Raw genomic sequence first — 15,962 nt, 5'->3', positions numbered from 1 at the left:
GGGCAGCGGCCGGGGCCACCAGAGCTTGTGGAGCCGGAATCAAGAGGACGGAGACCAGCTGTGTGGACGAGGGAAGGGAAGGGGTTGCAGAGGACAGCCACTGAGATCTGACGTAGGTTTGGGAATGAAGACACGAGGTCGGAGAACACAAAGACAACAGGGCCAACGCTGAAACCCCGACTATCACCCACATTTAAGGAATGAGGGGCGCGAAGAGAGTGCACAAAGGGAAACGCAAGTAGCAGCTAGGGAAGAAACTACCACTGATCATCTACGCAGATGCTCCTGTCACCTAAGACTCCGGGCGGAGAGGATGGACACGTGCCTCTGGCAGAGGGACAGAGGGAGGGACGGGCTGAGTCCCTCTGAAAGGAGCCAGCTGAGGCGCAAAGCCCCGGTGGCCTGCAGGAGGCTCCGCAGACCTGTCCACGCCGGCAGAGGCCCAGGCCCTGCAGGAGGCTGCCTGGGGCCTCTGGCACAGCACATGCCACGTTACAGGAAGCGAGAGAGCGGCCCTGGCCCTGGCAGGGCAGGTGGACCACGGCCCGAGCACCCCGTCAGGAAGGTGGGGTAGGAGTGACCACTCCCACCTGTCTGACGGACATGAACTCCAAAACACAGGAGGGGACCCAGCTCCAAGCACGTGGCCTGTCTCAGGCAAAGCCAGAAAGAACTCTGGTCTTCTGGCTCCTAGCTTAAAAAGTGATACCACCACACGTGGTGGCAGAAGCCAGGCACACAATGTGGGAAAGAACCGGGAGATGCCAGGTGCGGCCCCGCCCTCCTTCCGCATCGCGGCCGGCCTGAGCCTTCTGGCAAAGACCCTCATCTCCTTGTACTCAGATCGGTGGAGCTGCCCGGGGGGTTGGCGTCCTGCCGTCACAGGCCCTTCGAAATGAAAGGCAGAAAGTAAACGCAGCTGTTCATGGCTCAATCCCCAATCTGAACGCCTGCACAGCTCGGGCACTCTCATGTCATTAATTTATGAGGAAAAAGGCAGCCAAGGTACACAACCATGCAGAGCCACCAAAGCGGTCACAAGCCAGCCGCACTGTCACACGGGCTCCTCCCGGCCAGGAGACAGGGCAGCGGAGGCTTAGCAGGAGCCTGTGTCTCCAGGGGCCCAGCCCCCTCTCTGCTGCTCACCTGCCACGGACTCTGGACAAGGTACTTCCCTCCCGAGCTGGGCGCCCGAGGATAGGCGCCCCCTCACGAGGAAGCCATCAGGGTTACATTCGATTATCTACGCGCAGAGCTGGGTAGCATACGTGGCACACGGCAAACTCTCCAATCTCAGCCGTCACTACCATAATTCTGATTATTACTTAAAAACCAGTGTGCAGGCAAAAGCCGGTGCTGCTGTGCTTGGTCAGCCGGAGCCTCGGAAACTTGCAATCCTCACGTCTCACTCACTGGCCCACGGGCTCAACAGAGGTTCGCCCAGGGGCCTTCGGGAAGGAAGGGACCCGCCTTGGCCTCAGGGGCCTGTCTCTCTAGGAAACCAGCAAGAGTATGATGGACCAGCGGGAGGGGCACCGATGGTTGCTTCAGTGGTGGGAGAGTTCGGAGTAGGTCGTACTGGATGGTAAGAATCAGCAGAGACGGGGACACTGGGGATAGTAAGAATTCGACAGATGATGGCTCTAAGCAGAGGCCCCGGCGGGGGGATGCCTCTTCTTCCACCGGTGCGGTGGGGAAAGGCAGCTTTGCAGGCTGAGTGACAGGAAACTGATGGGTTTCCCATCACAGTTTCTATTCTCAAGTCAGAAGTGAGATCACAGGCTAAAGGGGAAAGTGGTGGGTCCAGAGAGATTTCAGGAATGCGAGGGAGGCCTAGAAATAATCATTGCCTAGAAGAGGAAAATGAGGCTGACCGGAGAAACACAGAAGCCTTAATTGGTAAAAATGCCCACGTTATTAAATACGCTTTAAGAGTGTAAAGAACACGGGCTCTGCAACCAGCAGCGTAGGTTCTGTCCTAATTCCACTACTTAATACCTGTGTGACCCTGGGCCAGTTGCATAGCCTCTCTGAACCTCAGTCTCTGCATTTGTACAATAAGGGTAGTAAAAGTCCCTTCCTCATAAAGCTTTTTCTTGGATAGATTAAATGCAAACAGGTTAGTATAGCATCTGGCAAACAGTAAATGCCATATAAGTCCCAGCAATAACGACAGTGAGCATTATTGTTTTTAACGTGTGCCAACCTGATAAAGAAGAAAAATAGTTCTCCCATTTTTATTCTTTGGCAAATTGAACCCCTATCTCTCAGCCTGTCCAAATCCTCCAGATCCTGTGGGCGAGACCCAGCTCATACTCCATGTTCTGTGAAGCTCTGCTTGACCACCACGAGCCTTCCTCTCCTAAGTTCCAGAAATACTGCCTGTATCTCTCACTCATCATCTAGCAAACATACACCCCCTTGAACCCTTGCTTATCTTTTAGTATATAAATGCTTTGTTTACTTAACTGGACTGAGATGGGGCATCTTCCTAACATGTACCGTCTTTGCCGGCCCTCACCAGGTCTAGTGTCACGTCCTTCACACGATAGGTGTGCGATGTGTAGCACGCAGGGCTGATCTAAATCGATCAAGGATGTGTGACGAAGACAACCCACCTGATGATTAAGTTGTCCTCCCCAAGGGTCACGACGGTGGCTTCCGTGTCTTGTAGAGACATGAGTTTGGCGAGGGCTTCTGAAGTTTTGCTCTAAGAAATAACCAGAAGGTAGAATGAGAGCGATACTAAGCTGGCCTGTGCAAACCCAGACCATCAATCACAAGGCTGGCGTTAGAGAAAACCCCGCAAGAAAAGGCTGCCTCCGTAACGCGGCCCCTCTGCACGCCTGCGGGCTCTCCCGGGATGATGTCACTCACTGCCCATCGACACGCAGCCGTGCCATCCCCGCGCCGAGTGTATAGTGCAACTGAGTTCTATGAATTACATTTCATATTGAAGAAACAATGCCAGTCTGCCCAATGACTGTTTTCTTTTAGGTTCAATTTAATTTCTTTTAGGACCTGAGTCCCACTCTCTTATATTAGGATACATTGAAATCTGGGAACAATGCAGGGTGCTAAAAATGGCACGACCCTATGGTGGAAATGTGGATTTCTAGACTAGGAAGCTACACACTCAGTTATGTACCAAGAGGTTCGGTACGAGCTCTGACCCGAAATCCAGGGTTCTTTCCACTTCACGATGCATCTGAACAAAGGTTTTAATAATTAACCAGATTAGCTGGGATTTCAGAAGCAGAGACCAGTTTGGAGATTGGTGGTCAAAACACCTAATTATACATAGGTTTCATGTTTCTTTAAGCCTTGCCCTAGATTGTGTATGATTAGTAATTCTAAACATGGTGCTCAGATAAATTAAGGTTTGTGTTACTGAGGAAACAGTTCTTCCTTTAACCTGAGGCTGCAGTTACCTTTGCCACGTGTTCCAGCCACCGTCCCAGGGCAATGAACACGAAGAGCATGGGGGGCGTGTCAAAGAAGGTCACCGGGCTCCTCTCCGCCTTCTCGGCGATGGCCACCACCAGGATGACGAGGGAGTAGACGTAGGCGATGCTCGTGGCCAGCACGATGAGCACGTCCATGCTGGCCGCCCTGTGTCTCAGAGATTTGTAGGCCTGCACGTAGAAGTACCAGCCCCCGAGGAACTGAAAGGTGGTGAGGGAGAGTGACCTTTGTGACAAGGGCCCTCGGGACTGTAAATACCCTGGGCTCCCCCTCGACGCTGACATGACTTTTTTCCTCCATAAGTGATGTGTACGAAATGTACTTCCTGATTCAGAGGACTTCTGACCACAGGAGTGGCTGATCCAGGGAGACCTTTAAGACCCAGAGCACTGGACAACCTAGAAGTCCATCAGTAGGAGAACGTTCAAGATGGTGAAAGAAATCATGGTGCGTTCATACTGTGGACAGTGCTATGCGGTCCCTGAAGACAATGTGTTAGGCCCCTAACCGCTGGTGTACGTGGTTAAGTGAAAAAGCCAGTTATAAATCAGTGTATCTAGTATTATCCTATTTCAGCCAAAAAGAAAGCCTGTGTCTATAGTATGTGAACATATACACACACGTACATACGCACGTAAATATGTGTTTTTTTCTATGCAGATGAAGATCTGGAAAAACCAAATTGAGCCTATAAACACTTGCCCCCAGATAATCCTAATTAATATTAATTAATTCTAATATTAAGTCAGGAGTTTCATTTTCTATTCCAAAATAAATGGAAGGCACACTTCCCACTAGAAATACAGCTAGCTAATGCGGTCCCCAGGGCAGAAGTAACACGAAGCCTGCCCCTTTTAAATTATGATTCCTCAGGACCACGTTTCAGTCATTCAAGCCAAGACGTGGAAGAGAGCAGCATGAGCCCCAGGGTGGTCCAGCTGCTGCTTCTAACATCGAATTCAGCTGAACAATAGGCAAACAAGACACACTGGATCACCAAGCCTTGCTGCAGGGGGCTGCTGCTCCAGGGGGAGTCTGGTCATCTGTGGAACTGCCCATGTTAGAGGACGCCCCCCAGCTGGTCATAAGACAGAAAAAAGCAGCAGCTGGCTGGGTGGTGGGAAAGCAGCAACGAAGCTGCACTTGGAGCGCTCTGAAGGGCTGTGCTGACCTAAGAGGACAGAGCACCTGCTGGCCACACACAGGCACGCTGGGCAGGTGTGCCCACCCCCCGATACGCACCTGGACAAAGGTACACAAGATAAAGAAGACGAGGTTCAGGATGGACAGTCCCGGGATGATGTTGTGGTCCAGGAGCATAGACTCGTGGGGCTCGTGGCTGGGTATCAACATATAGATCATTAAACCCATGACAGGGATGCCAAACACCAGGCTGCACAGGAAAGACTTCTTCCACCTGGAAAGAAACACAGCAACACCGACATATCAGGTACCGCCGGTCACCTGGCTTCTGGCCCCGTCCCCTCCCGAGGACTTGGTTTGAGACTGGCCCCTGCCACATGTCTGGGACAGACCACCAAGGGCTAAAGTGAAAGCAAGGCTCTCTCCCTACATCGGCCATCTGAGGGGAACATCAAAGGTCTAAACTTCACTGCAAGGATGCTCCAGAGACGTTTAGACACAGCCCCTGCCTGCCCGTGGCTGACGTGGCACCTGCAATCTACAGGTGAGGCGACCGAGGTCCAGAAACTGAGAACTCAGCCCCAAAGAGGTGGACCATCCTCAGCCTATGGCTGCTCCCGCTCTTTTTTCAAACCGCAATCGTTTATAGACTCCCAAGAAAAAAACAGATAAAAGGAACGTTTCATTAGTATAAACTTATACATTCAACTTTTAAACTATTACTTAAAATAGAGTCAGTGTGAACAGTGCAGCTGCCTTGGTGAAGTTTGAAATCGGGGTCACAGGTGACAGCCATGGTCTCACATCAGCCTCACCATCCACAAAATTCCAACCGAGTGCTCTTGGAAGCTGTAGGAGGCATAGCCTCAACGATGATCTGAAGACCACGGGCCTGCGAGATCCGAGTCTTACACTCCCAGGCCCCTGCCTGCAAGCCCCGAAAAGACCTCGCTTCCTACCCCACTCCTCTCAGACCGACAAACTTCCACTCATTCTTTGAGGCTCAGATCGTGTGTCCCCTGCTTGTTAGCTTCCCAGACTCCCCAGAACCCACCTGCATCATTGCTCACCCACTCTTCCCAGCCCAACCAAGGGCCCCTCTAAGGTAGGGGTGACACCCTATTCACCCCTAGCACCCCGCACGGTGCCCTGCATACAACAGCGGGCTTGTGTTCGTTGAATGAATGAGTGAACATCTGCAACAGTGAATGAGCTCAGGTCTCCTGCTTCCCGAGCCATTTTCTTTCCACTTGGCCGTAATTCCTGTCCTCGGATCCTAGATCTCGACCCACTCCAGTAAAGTCTTGAAATACTATAAAAGAAAGAACCCACTCTTCCCTTCCTCTCAACGTAAGTGCTGTCCAATCTGTTAGCGACCAGCCATAGGTAACTATTTAAATTAAAATTAGTTAAAATGAAGGGAAATTAAAAATTCACTTCCTGAGTCACACTGGCTGCATTTCATACTGGGCAGTGCAGATATAGAGCGTTTCTGTCACAGCAGAAGGTACCGTGGAACAGCGTTGTTTTAGAGGATTAACGTTACGAGGGTGAAGGCAACTAATTCAGCAGAAGGCGCCGTGGAAGGTGGAGGTAGCAGGGACACCAATCAGCACCGAATGAGGTAGAGGCGGGCCAGGGGAGAGGCAGCCCTTAGAGCTACAGTTTATCTTCTGTGTTCTACCTACTGCTTTATTTCCAGCTTGTGGTCCAAGTGATGAGCGCTGGGGTTCCTCTGGGCCAGGGAGACATGAAAGCCGATTTCCTTGTTATTAGAAAGAGGAAACAAGAAAGAAGGCACTTGGTTAAAACAGGCATCGGTAGAAACCATTTTACATCTTTGGAAATAAGAAAGCTAATCTAGGGCTACCCTGGTGGCGCAGTGGTTCAGAGTCTGCCCGCCAATGCGGGGGATGCGGGTTCGAGCTCTGGTCTGGGAGGATCCCACACGCCGCAGAGCAGCTGGGCCTGTGAGCCACAATTACTAGGCCTGTGTGTCTGGAGCCTGTGCTCCGCAACAACAGAGGCTGCGATGGTGGGAGGCCCGCGCACCGTGATGAGGGGTGGCCCCCACTTGCCACGACTAGGGAAGGCCCATGCGCGGAAACGAGGACCCAACGCAGCCATAAATAAATAAATAAATACATTAAAAAAGAAAAAAAACAACAAAAAACAAGTTTTTAAAAAAAAAAAAAAAGAAAGAAAGAAAAAGTTAATCTAAAACCGCCTCAGAGGACTGTATTTGTTTTTCCGCTCACGACTTCTGTCCCCACGTCACTGTACAGATCCCGTCGGAGGTTCCACGGCAACTGCTGCTCCTTCTGTGGGCAAAGGCAGCAGATGCCGGGAGGTGACTTAGCACACCCTGAGCTGATCGATGTTGAGTTATAAACTCGGGATCTGTGAGTTATGGACTCCCCAGTATCAAGCGGTCGGGAGTATCGCTCTCTGTAGGAGGAAACTGAAGGTCAGGGATTAAACTCCCGTCCAAAGCTACAGCATCATCGGAAGCTCTGAATCCAGCTGCAGGCCCCCCCACCCCGGCTCCAGCCCAGGCCTCTCCCAACGAGCAGACCTTGGCTCCGGCAGTATCTGGTTTTCTCAGGGATTATCTCAAGCAATTCTTTCACCGTTTTGCTCCTCCACCCTCTCTATCTTATTTGATCTGGTCGCTAAATCTCTGATTCCCTGTATAAAATTATCCAGGAAAGGTTGTCAGGAAATGTCCTGTCAGTCAGCACGATGTAAAGAGGGGCCCTGGGACTCTGATGTTCGGATTTTACACAAAAATTATGAGTTATGTTGGAAGAAAGAGCATGTAAGGCCATCTAACGACAAATCCTTTACAACTAATACCAGCCCAATTACATCAGGAAAAGATGCCCCAGAGATGCAAGAATGGGGGCCAGACATTGGCAATATACCTCAAGTAAGAACTAGCAGGGGACTGCAGTGGGCTGGGCAGTTGGGTGGAGGCCAGCAAGGATTGGTGCCTCAGTTGACTTCTCTCCCTCATTAATGCCTTATCACTACTGTTCTGTAAGACCCGTGGGGTGGCAGAAACTGGATGCCCACTGAGCTTGGAACTAGGAGATCTGGGTTGGAACACCAGCTCTGCAACCTTTAGCTGGGTACCAGGGATCAAAGTCTCCTAACCTCTCTTGGGGCTCTCTCCTCATCTGATACAGAAGCTGCGTTGTCTGCCTCTAAGATTGAGGCACCGTATCAACAACAGTAGCAGCATTTGCACCTCAAAGGGCTCTGCATGGCCAGACAAGAGACAGCATCTCTCTTCACACACACACACACACACACACACACACACACACACACACACACGAAAATTTAGAACAACTTGAAGCCTGCTATGAGATGTTGAATTTCATAAGCAGTAGTTTCTGCTCAACTTCACCATTCGTTGTTATGAGTTCATCTTGCTCGGTTTTGACCATCTTGACCCATTCAGATCCCCACTAATGCTCATCCTCTCCTGGTGTGGTATGATACAGACCTGAGAGAGGACACAGAATGTCTGTGGACAAAGTGAGGGAACGATGAGGGTGGGAGTACAGAAAACTACTGTGATTGATTTTCCAAAGGAGAAATGACTAAACTCTCCACCTGTAAAGGAGGCCTAGTATAGTGGTCAAACGCAGTGTAATTCTTCCCAACACCAACATTCCTTTGGTCTGTAGATACGTGACACAGATGTAAATATTACTTAAAAAACTTACAATTAGGCAATTTTTTTTTGGGGGGGTCACACCGCATGGCTTGTGGGATCTTAGTTCCCCAACCAGGGATCGAACCCAGGGCCGCTGGCAGTGAAACACTGGACAGCCAGGGAATTCCCACAATTAGGCAATTTAATACCATGTGCCAGGAATCTTGGCAATACTGCTGTTTCTCAGGGAATATCTGAAATTAAAGCAATAATAATGTCCTTTTCTCCCCATCTTTTTCTTACTCATTCACCGATTCCCCCCTCAAATTACCTGATATTTACTAAATGCTCACAAGTTGAGTCACCTTATTTCCATGGGAAATCTTGAAGGATTTTAGATTAGGTGATTTTTTTTTTTCGCTTAGCTATATTTTGCTCATTTTTCTATGATGATTATAAATCACTGTGTTTTAAAAGGTGGGTACAACATTCTTCTGATAAATGATTTACCTCGATAATTTTGACAATATCCCGCGGACCGATAACTTCAGGATCAAACTTCACATGGGCTTTGCTGGTGGCAAGAGCCACAGAGGCGTAGGTGATGCCGTTTGTCCTTGTGAGTTTGGACTCTATGTTGTGAACACAGGAAGTGCAGGTCATCCCCGTGATCTGCGGCAAAGGATGACAAAGATCCCACTGACCCAGGATCCAGAGGATCCCACCAAAGGCACACAGGGAGTTGGGTTAACAGGCAGCCACCAGTCTGTCCTCCTTCCCAAGATGCTGGACTCACAACCCCCAGGTGCAAGATTTTCACCCCGGACATTCCCGCAGGAGCCTAGGGGATATAAACAGTGGTTCTTCCTCAACGCACGTACAGGAGACCAATCACTAAGCAGATGGCAAGGACCGAGGCCCCACTCGCAGCTCTGCTAACAACGGGCTTTCACAGCACTCTACGCCCTGTGCTGGTTACGCATTTCTGCCACCCCGTGCTGTGTGCACTGAGAAAGCAGTTCCGAGTGAGCCAGCCACCCCTGTACTATGCATTAGGCAAGCCGGGCAACTCACTCTTCTGAGTATCAGTGGTCAGCACTTCCCAGAATACAAATTAAATACAGACATGAAATGCCTGAGCGTGTGACGACAATACAACTATAGGACACTGTAATAAGGAAAAAAAACATTGTTCAAAAAGATGTTTTCACCTTCCCCACTGATTGTCTTGCTCTAGATTTCCACACCACAGTGTGAGCAGAGATGCGCACCTCGGGCCCTGGAGGTCTAACCCAGCGAGTACTACACTGTGCCCCTCTGCACACACCGAGGCCCAGCCAGAGCAAAGGATTTGCTCTGCAAAGAACTCCACTTCTCGGGAGCTCAAAGTGCCACGTGTGTCCGCAGTACTTTTTCTTCAAACATTTACTTACCTACCGCTAATGGCACTGACTAAACATAGCAAGGAAGTTTTCACTTCGGTAAACAGCGTTATTCAATTCCTTGTGGATTCCTTCTAAGTCTCCCTTTATTTGCACAAAAAGAGCTTTGCGCAGAAGTGTTTGTGAACACAGCATATTCGAAATACTAGGGCTATCTTCTGTCCTCGATGATTTGTTGACTAGCGCCGCTGGCAGCAGTGGGCAGACAGGAAACAATACCAGCGCCTCGTCCCTCCGCTCCCCAGCAGCCCTGGAAACAGCACCACCCCCGGCGTTCACCCCGGACTGAGCGCCTGGGGACACTCTGGTCACCAGGTACCTTGTAGACACACCTGTGCCTACAAGGTGGCCCCGACTGCCTCGCTCACTCCCATCCCGTCCTGGGGCCTCGAGACGCCTCTGGCATTCCAGCTTCCTCTCGGCCTCACCGGAAGTGTTCCTGTTCGACTCCCTCGAGCCACAAGCTCAGGGCAGCTGCCGTCTCCAATTCCTCTTCCTCCAACGCCATTGCCTCCTCCTCCCGATACCCTGACGCGCCTGGCGGGACCTGGTGGGACGCGCGCCTGCGACTTTCTGACATAGTGGACATTCCTTCACAAAACGAGCAGGTCCTTGTCACTGGCTTCAAAGGAAAACCCAATAGCAACGAACAGGATACATGCAAGAAGGGGGAACATCCTGACCACAACCCCGGTTGCCGTCAGAAGGCCTCCGTGGGCTGTCTCAGGCCTGCACCCCCTGGCCCCCGCTCCAGCCCAGCTGCTGCGCTTACAATCAGCTCGAGGTCGCCGTCTGAGCCCGCGCAGTCCTCCATCACCTCTGCCTTGAAGCCCAGGTCCTGGATGAGCTGCGCTATCTCCAGGGGCTGGATAACTTCCGGGTTATACTTCACCTCTGCCTTTCCAGCCATCAACGCAACCAGCACAGAGAGAATCCCTGAAACCAGCAGGGCACAGCTGGAACACTCCAGGCCTCAGGGGATGATGTATTCAACATAAGCTAACAAAGAAAAACCTCTGCCCCAGAAGCTTCTAGAACAGTGGTTCTCACACTTGGCTGTGCATTAGGATCACCTGGGGTGGGGGGCAGGGGGGAGGGCTTTTAACAATCACCTGACTGGTGATTAACTCTTAACCCAGACCAATTAAATCAAAATCTCTCAGGGTGGATACCAGGCATCTTTTTTCCCCTTTTTAAAGCTCCCCAGGTGATTCTCACACTTTATTGGGCATATGACTCACCTTAGGCCCTGGTTAAAGCAAAGACGCTGATTCAGTGGGTCTGGGGAGGGTGTGAGGTTCTGCAGGCCTGCCCCTCTCCCAGGCACGGCCCATGCTGCTGGCCCGGCGGGCGCCGCTCTGAGGCAGGCTCTGGGGGACACAGGTGCGGGCACACACCTCAAAGCAAGGGACAGTGTCTGCAGCAGGCAACTGCTGTCACGTAACGGGTGTACTTTTTTCTCCACTTCCAGACACAGGAGAAAAAAATCACTTTCAAAAGTGGTTTTCCATACTCTTCTTCAGTTTTTAATCACTTTCAGGAATGAAAAAAATCCTGCGGACTATCTTGCTACCACTGTTGTTTAGTTTAAGGGGGAAAGAAAGGTTCATTCACATAAATGAAAGGAATGATGTGCTTTAGAAAGAATGTCATAAAGGATAAATATGAGGGATTCAAGTCGGGAAGAGAATCATGGGCCCTGTGAGACACAGGTTAGCTTTTGAGCCGCCAGCCCACAGGCGACAGAGGAGCTCCTAGAACACCTTGGTTTGAGAGCCACCTTCTAGAGCTCCAGGAAGCTGCAGGCTTGATGAGCAGGAGGCGGGAAACATGTTATCCTTGAGCCGGAGCAGAAAGACCCACGTACGGAGCCACAGGAAGAGAGAAGGTGACCCCGGAGGCCAGCAGAGTCACAGTTAAGATATTTTCCAAACAAAAAATTGGGACAGGATTTTCGCTGCGCTCTCAGCTTTAAGAAACCAGATTGGTGGGCTTCCCTGGTGGCGCAGTGGTTGGGAGTCCGCCTGCCGATGCAGGGGACACAGGTTCGTGCCCCGGTCTGGGAGGATCCCACATGCCTCGGAGCGGCTGGGCCCGTGAGCCATGGCCATTGAACCTGCGCGTCCGGAGCCTGTGCTCCACAACGGGAGAGGCCACAACAGTGAGAGGCCCGCGTACCGGGGAAAAAAAAAAAAAAAAACCAGATTGGCAATGTCGTTTAGAGGACAAAACTTCGGCATTTCCGCAACACGCTATGATTTACAATGACAACAGGACAGAATGAAGGCTATTTATGTGTTTGACCGTAAGAGGCTTTGGAAGGGAAAACCACAGACTACTACCAGGACAAGCTAGTTGGGGAGGCCACCCATGACAGTACCTTGACCTTTAAACTGGATTCCCCATGACTAACTTACTCAGCAATCCATTTTATCTCAAACTAAGTACTTCTTAAAGAGCAGAGCGCCAACTGCCCCAGAACATTAGACAAACATCTGTCCTATCACACAATGAGCCGCTGCCAGATGATCAGGGCTCCCGATAAATGCAGTCAGTGGAGACGCCCAAGGCCATCGTGTGCCAAGGGCACACCGCACCACGTTGCTGACCGTGGCCTCCAGCAGTCTACACGCTACCATCCACAGCAGCATCCCAGCTCGGCGCAGTGGAGACCTCTTACCAGCTTCTTTCTGCAGGTTCCTCTCTATGTTGGACACACAGGACGCGCAGGTCATGCCTCTGACCTGTAGAATGCACTTCTGCGAGGCCACGGTTTCGGAGGCCCGAGGGGACTTGGACACGAGGCCGGGGTTGTGGTTTGTAGGGAGACCCCCAGGCTGGGGAGTCCCGTTCTGCACGGACACAGGTGCACCAGCCGCCATGTGCCCCGTGGCGCTCCCAGCACTGTGGTTCCCAGCGTGGGTGCTGGAACAGTTTTCTAGGATAGAATGTCACAAATCATTCAAATTAGAAGAATGGATAATTTTTTTCCGGAACAGGAGGCTCAAGCTTGACAATGTTCAGATGAAAGTTCCTGGAGAAGATAAAGGGGGGTTGGTGTTTCCATCACTGTCTCTCCCTCTCCACAACCAGACGGAGGCACTCGATTCCATACATAGGAAAACACGCCGATACTGCAAGGACGGAATGTTCTGGGTAGACGAATGCTCTAACGAGACAATGACGGTAAAGCAGTGGTAAGAACGCACCAGGCACCCTGCTAAGCACACGTCTGGCCTCCTTTAACTGTTAACATAGCCCTGTGGCAAATACTACTACCATCCCCATTTTACAAGTGAAGAAAAGAGTTACAAGAAATTAAATGCTTTGCCCCAAACCCCTCAGGTATGAAGCAGGGAATCGAGCTTCTACACCTGGCCACATCCTGGTTAACAGAGGTCCTCTCCCTCCCCAAGAGAATCAAAATGCCCCAAAACACCTCTATTGAGTCGCTGGCCCTTTTCTCGTCCTTTGTCTAGGTCCTACATACATTTTGGCCAGGAACCCTTTGTCAGCTGTACTCACTGCAAACACTGGCTCCCAGTCTGTGGTTTGCTTTCTCACCCTCATCTAACGGTATTTCTTTTGATAAAAGAAGTCCTTGACGTTCATGAAGCCCAACTTAGAGTCAACTAAACCAACTTCAATGGTGAGTGCATCCTGTGCTCTATTAATAGATGTGTCAACCGCCACGCTGAAAATATCCATGACATGTTCTCCTGGCACCTCTGTTATTTTAAATGAACCTCCACATTCAGGCCGCTGATATACTTCAAGTTAACTTCCGTGTAGGTCTGAGCTGATAGCCAAGGGTAATTTCTTTCCATTTGGACTTCCAGTAGTCCGGCTCCAATGATGAAAGTTCTCCTTTCCCCACCGAGTACCAGGGGTCAGGGAGCAGACATCTTTGGGGGCCATTACTCCACCCACCACGCATATATAGACCAATGTAACTAACCATCGACCAGATCAAGATACAGAAAATTTCATCACTCCAAAAAGTCACAGTTTTGTGATGACACAAAATACCTTGAAGAGTATGTAGGAAAAAATGACATCATTTGATGATGAACTCTCCTTACTTCAAAGTCCACAGCTGCAAAACATAGAAGCTCATTTTCTGGAAAGTGCTGAAACTACTTCCACTCACTTTAAGAGTGCAGTTGATGGACGAAGACCCTCCAGTGCTCTGGCCTTACAGCCCTCCACCTTCTGGATGCAGAGACCATCACCTCACCCAGCACAAGTCTGCTCTCCTGGACTTTGTCCTTCTTCAAAATGACACCACCCCTTGGATGTCAGCTCTTAACATTCTAGCTCCCACCCCCACCAAACCCTCCTGCACCTGTCCAGCCCCTCCCTCTTTTTCCAGTCCATCACCACCTCCTGGATTCACTTGCCTTTCTACCCAAATATTGTTGTCAACAATTTCAGCAGTATTCGTTAGACCTCCAACACTGAGGTCGAACTCAACTAAATTCTGGGCTTCTGGAGATTGCTAAAAAAAAAGTTTAAATAAATTAACAAAAACCCAAATAAGCCTACGCTACTGGGTCCTTTATCCACCTATGCCAACACTACGGGTGGGCATATAAATTGATTTGACTTTCTGGAAATCTATTTGACAGTATTATCAAAAACGGTGCCTCTAATTGCTTGGCACTTAGTAGGGGCACAATAAATATTTGTGATGGAATGAAATAATGCTGATACCCTGTGACCCAGCAATTATGCTTTCAGATATTTATCACAAGGAAATAATTAAGTACGTGCACAAAGGAGAAACAAATCACGTAGTTTGAAGACTGTCTTCACGGACAATTGTATTTACAGTCACAACAATCCTATCAGTATTATTTACAACGACATCCACACAAAATAGATGGGAAAAATAAAGAGGAAACGAAGTTATGGTACACCCATATGCTGGGATGCCATGCGGCCGCTGAACACAGTACTGCAGACACACGGATGGACCCGTAAGTTATGTTTATGATAAGTCACAGGGCGAAAAAGAGATTACAAAACTATGTATGATACAAACCTATATATTTCTATATAAAAATGATATAGGCTCTGGGAAAAGTCCGGATGAGCAGCTATGAAATGAAGAACACTGTGTGCATTTGCAGGGAGAGCATTCCAGACACAGGGGACAGCAAGTACAAACCCTGAGGTGAGAACAAGCCTGGTAAGAGGAACTGAGTCAGGGCTAGAAAGGTGGTGGGTGAGGGAGCGGCTTAGGGACCACCATGAGGACTCTTCCACTCACAATACAAGACGGGATGGGCCAGGAGGGTCAGCAGCGCGACAGGATCGCTGTGAAAGCTGGTTGGGGACCGGGCTGGAAGGCAGGAAGCAGGGAGACCAGTTTGGACCCCCTTCCAGGATCCAGGAGCAGAGGACGGTAGCCTGCGCCAGGGTGCTGGCCTGTCTCCTCCGCCTGGCGTGCAGTCCTGCCCTTTCCTGCCTGTTCAGATCCTACCTATTCTTAAATCCTATCCACGCCCAACTCCATGGTCACCCCTACATCATGTCCTTAGGAGCCCCACAAGCGGGTATTGGATTCTCTCCTCTTCTGAATCCCAAAAGCATCTGACCTACACCTTCCTTGCTACAACATTTATTCTAACCTGCCTTGGATGATACAAGGGGCCTCTGTCACCTGCTTCCCTGGGAGAGTGTGAACTGCTGTGGGCGGGTGCTGGACTGCCACTGAGCACTTCACGGCAGCTGGCACAGGACCCGGGCCCCAGAAGACCCCCAGCACGTGCAGGGGTGAGGGAACCGTGCCCTGAAAGTGACATCACTCACTTATGAGGGTGAGAGGAACATGCTGTACGTAACAGGTGAATTTTCCTCACTTTGTATTCATGTATCCCATCCATCCATCCATTCATCCATTCAAAAACTACTTACCATGCAAATAAGTGAACAAGTAACAGCTGCCTTCTACAACCAGGTCTAAATGTACTTTAGCTGTCAAGTAAGGGACGGAAATTCAATGCCTGTCTCTTGCCCGTATGCTCTCAGATCCTTTCCCTCCCTCCTTCCCCCTGCTTCACTACCAAGGGGCTGACCCCTGCAAACCACTTTTCCCAGGCTCCCTTGTCAACTGGTTTCTGATTAAATTTGGCACATGGAGGTAACAAACAGGAAACAACAGGACAGAAAGGAGGAGGACCCAAGTGTTTGCCATCCCTCCACCGGGGCCCCGGCTCCTGCCATAGCCTTGCCCTTGGCCAGTT

At 50.4% G+C, this 15,962-nt stretch overlaps 1 protein-coding gene across 1 annotated transcript in view; it reads right to left on the bottom strand.

Moving 5' to 3' along the window:
* ATP7B (ATPase copper transporting beta) overlaps nt 1-15,962 on the bottom strand; it is a 75,569-nt gene that overhangs the window by 18,573 nt on the left and 41,034 nt on the right. The window contains 7 exon segments of the mRNA XM_032611250.1: nt 2,619-2,710; nt 3,432-3,665; nt 4,708-4,882; nt 6,297-6,373; nt 8,783-8,944; nt 10,487-10,650; nt 12,395-12,652. Of these exon segments, the coding sequence (XP_032467141.1) occupies nt 2,619-2,710; nt 3,432-3,665; nt 4,708-4,882; nt 6,297-6,373; nt 8,783-8,944; nt 10,487-10,650; nt 12,395-12,652 (1,162 nt within the window).

This window comes from Phocoena sinus, chromosome 18 (assembly GCF_008692025.1).
Source record: "Phocoena sinus isolate mPhoSin1 chromosome 18, mPhoSin1.pri, whole genome shotgun sequence".
In the NCBI taxonomy this organism is placed as follows: Eukaryota; Metazoa; Chordata; class Mammalia; order Artiodactyla; family Phocoenidae; genus Phocoena; species Phocoena sinus.
Note: the sequence above shows the minus strand (reverse complement) of the source record. Positions and strands in the feature narration are given on the sequence as shown.